This window comes from Cricetulus griseus, chromosome 3 (assembly GCF_003668045.3).
Source record: "Cricetulus griseus strain 17A/GY chromosome 3, alternate assembly CriGri-PICRH-1.0, whole genome shotgun sequence".
Classification (NCBI taxonomy): Eukaryota; Metazoa; Chordata; class Mammalia; order Rodentia; family Cricetidae; genus Cricetulus; species Cricetulus griseus.
In genome coordinates, this window is record NC_048596.1 from 182,249,671 (window position 1) to 182,253,854 (window position 4,184).

The 4,184-nt window shown below is 50.0% G+C and overlaps 1 protein-coding gene across 1 annotated transcript in view; it reads right to left on the reverse strand.

The window, feature by feature from the left end:
- Slc12a4 (solute carrier family 12 member 4) overlaps positions 1-4,184 on the reverse strand; it is a gene marked incomplete at its 5' end in the record, with an annotated part of 21,792 nt that extends 17,608 nt beyond the window's left edge. Inside the window, 1 exon segment of the mRNA XM_035442648.1 lies at positions 4,157-4,184. Coding sequence (XP_035298539.1) covers positions 4,157-4,184 — 28 coding nt within the window.

The following is a 4,184-nucleotide window of genomic DNA, read 5'->3' on the forward strand; positions in this document are numbered from 1 at the left end:
AAACATGGTATGTACTCACTCATAAGTGGATATTAGACATAGAGCAAAGGATAACCAGCCTATAATTCACAACCCCAGAGAAGCTAGGAAGCAAGAAGGACCCTAAGAGAGACATATGTCAACACCTGGAGAAGAGGAAAGGGACAAGATCTCTCTCTTTTTTTTTAATTTTTTTTTTGTTGTTGTTTTTTTCGAGACAGGGTTTCTCTGTGGCTTTGGAGGCTGTCCTGGAACTACTCTTGTAGACCAGGCTGGTCTCGAACTCACAAAGATCCACCTGCCTCTGCCTCAGGAGTGCTGGGATTAAAGGCTTGCGCCACCACTGCCCGGCTTCTCCCCCTTATTTTTTGAGAGCTCACCAATTCAGCTAGCCTGGCCAGCCAGGGATGCTCCTTGCTGTCACCCCAGTGCTGGCATCATAGCAGGTACATATGCCTGGCTTTGCACACCTGGCTCTCTGCTCTACATTTGATGATCATGTAGATCAATGCAGGTCACTGCCAAAGTCAGCAGTCATTTCAGCCCACCACATCAGGTTAAAGCCTGGCGGGGTCAGGTAGGTCCTCAGACACTCTGACATTTGTGCTAACTTCCATGCTCATTCAGGAAGGATAAGGAATCACAAGAAAATCCTTTTTCAAAATCCAGTCATGGTTGCCATTTCCATTGACAACTCTCCAGTGAGAAGCTCTGACAACAAAAACAAACAGCACCACCACCACAACAATAGAATGGCAAAACAGAAATGAAAACGGCAGTTCTGCAGCTCATCTTACTTCAACTTCTGCCTCGCCTACTAGGAAGCTCCATAAACGTATCCCTCAGATGCAGCCAGCATTTATTTAGTGTCTGTTCTCCCTCTCCCTCTGTATCTTTTCAGGAAGCACTTTTGTTGCATATTTCAGATCCCTTTGTGGAAAGAGGCTGGAAATATATATAAATTATTCTAAATGTGCACACTGCAGGCTGTCCCACCACCGATACTAAGTGTTTCTAAGAACAAAATACAAAAAAGAAAGAGAGAAAGAAAGAGCAATGCACTGTTATTTAGAAACTGCAGAACAGTGGGTTTTCAACCTTCCTAACACTGTGACCCTTTAATACAGTTCTTCATAATGTGGTGACCCCCCAAACCATAAAATTATTTTTGCTGCTACTTCATAACTGTAATTTTGCTACTGTTTATGAACCGTAATGTAAATATCTGTGTTTTCCCATTGTCTTAGGTGACCCCTGCCTGTTAAAAAGTTGTTTGACCTCCAAAGAGGTTGTGACCCACAGGTTGAGAACCACTACTGTAGACCTAGGTATAATGGCAAACCCCTGTAATCCTTGCCCCTGTGAGGTAGTGACAGGAAGAACCTGAGTTCAAGGTCAATTTAGGCTATACAGGTTTCTAGGGCAGCCTAGGCTGCAGAGTGAAAACAAACAAAAAAGCCAAAGGACTAGGAATATAGCTCAGATGGGAAGGTGCTTACCTAGTATGCATAAAGCCCTGGGTTTGACCCCCAGTACCTCATGAAACTTACGTTGAAAAAGAAATCAAAGGAAAAAAAAATCCTACAAACTGTTGAGCTGAGCGTGCACAACAGTGTTCCCCCTCTATGATCCATCTGATCCCTTGTCCCTACAACCATCACTCTAGATGGCATGGAATGTTCTAGAAGCTGTCTCCATTACCTTATTTCCTGGTATACATCATTTGCCCCCTTTTAGAAACAAAGCAAGACAAGGCTGTGTAGCAAAGAGGGCAAGACCTGGGTCCAGGCTTGGGAGTTGAGCTGTGGGTTCCCTTTTCACATTCTAGATCCCAGTCCAGTTTCGGGGGCACTCTGGGATATAGCAATATACCTTAGCACAGAAAATACCTCTGGGATATGTAGTTTGGTCACTGTGTGCATACCCCAGCCTCTGGGTGTTCAGAGAGCCAGCAGTCTGGCTTGAATTTCTGCCCCTTAACCTGTGTGACCCAAGGAAAACTGCTTACTCTCTCTGTACCACATTGTTTTCTATGAAGTAGAGACAGTAACACTCCCTCTTCCAACTTCCCTGATGCATCAGAAAAGGTACTGTCTGGTCTCAGACACCGGCAAGCACTCCTTAGATTCCCCAAAGCCTCATTTAAGGACCCTCCCATAGTATTACAGGGATATGAGAGGGTCTAAACAGTGCCTCAGGTCTGTACTCCCCTAGACTTCCAGCTACCGCCCTGGCCTCAGCTATTCCAAAAATTCCAGGGCAGGTTTAGGCATGCCTGCCTGCCAGGCTCAAACTTTTCAAACATTACCCAAGACCCCCAGAGAACCAGAGCACAACTCAGGCCTGGGGCTGTCTGTGAAGCACACAAGTGTGTTCCTATCAGCAATTGTGAAAGCCCCAATGGTAGGGAATGACCTGGGTGACAGCTTTGATCCTATTGGCATATATCTACAATGCCCTTCCTTGACCTTCCTACTCCTACCACAGATCACCAAGATGAGCAGCCCTAGTTATGCCCCACATAGCAGAGGTGTGAGCTTTAAGCTGAAGGTTTCCAGGAGAGCTGGACCTAAGATAGTCCTGTGCTCTCTGATTCTTGGCTAGGTAAGGAGAAGCAAAATCACTCACCGGGGTGCAGGGTATCCCCCATGTTGCAAACACAGCCACAGTCTGGATGAAAAGAAGTAAGAGGTGGAGAAGGAAGGGGGTGGGGTGGGGGGAGGTGGCCCAGCCTGGAGGGATCTGGCAGGACACAACCGGCAGCCAGCATAGCTCCAGGTTACTCCTGTCACCCTTGAAGGACCAAGGCGGGGCCAAAGACAAGGCTTAGCCCTGCCCACTGGTCCAGGCTAATGATGCAGCTCAACACATCATCTGGAGGCAAACATCATTCCAGGCACAGGGGAGGAGGGAAACTATTCTGACCCCTTGGACCAGGATGGGGGCAGACAGGGACATTTGCGCCTAGGGTTACTTACATATGGCTGTGAAGTCTGACAAATCTCCATGACCTCTGGCAGCCCATGCCACTGGCCTGCACAACTACACGTGACAGACAGGTGATATAGCCATCATTCACATCAGGCACAGGCTATCCCAAGCATGTCACCATTACAGACCTATCAGATAGCCTCAGATAATACCACCCAACACAACACACATTTCCTACATGTTTCCATCATCGTTAGTCCCAGACATCATAGGCATTTGTTATCAATCATAGCACTATGGTCATCACTGGCAGTCTTGCTGGAAATAATAGCCATGAGGACATCCAGACCTGACCCTGCCTTCACCCTGTGATATTCAGCCACACACGTGCGTTTACACATGCCTGTACAGCTACACAGACACACAGTCCCAGTAATGTTCACATTGCAAGTGTGTGCCAGGACTGGCCTTGAGGATCCTCCTGGGGTGGAAGATGGAGAAAGGGACACCTCCATGACCAGCCGTAATACCTAGGTTAAGGCATTACACTTTCATATCCGGGTTTGAATCCCACTGGGAACAAGTTACATAACTCTTCCCTGCCTCCCTTCACTCCTTCCTAAGTGCGAGTAACAGAACCTGTCCCATGGGGGAGGCTGGGAGGATTAAAACGAGTTGCTTCATGTACAGTGCCTAGACAAGCTTGGCTCCGTGTGACTGCTCCCCAGATGCCTCCTGTACCTACAGATCTACACCAACAGAGGCTCTTCCAGGAGCACACCCTTCGCTCCTAGCGGGCCAGAGTGCAAGGAGGCAGGGGTGGGGAGAGGACAAGAGAGGGGCGGTGAGTCACAAGGGAAGAAAGGATAACTCTCAAGAGGATGGGGGCGATTCACAGAAAGCGAGGAAGCTGAAATCCAGGCTCCCGTTGAACCTGGTCCCGGCCGGGACACGCGTTCGGCACCAGCCTGAACCAGGCAGCCTGCTGGCCGGCCTCCCCAGGCGGCCACGTCTGCAGCCCCCGCCCGCGGCCCTCGGGGGAGGAGCTGGGAGGAGGGTGGCTGGAGGATGACTTGGCTCGGGAGTCCCGGACCGAGAAGACTCATCGGTCTGAGCGCGCGTGGAGCAAGAAAAGTAGAGTCCTGCATGTGGACGTGTTCGCGCGTGGCTCGGCGGCGCGAGCGGACCTGAGTCCTGTGTAGACGCCCCCAGTCCCGGCCCCGGCGCCGGTCGGGCGCACCCTCACCGTCCGAGTCTTCCCGCTCGGCGCGCTC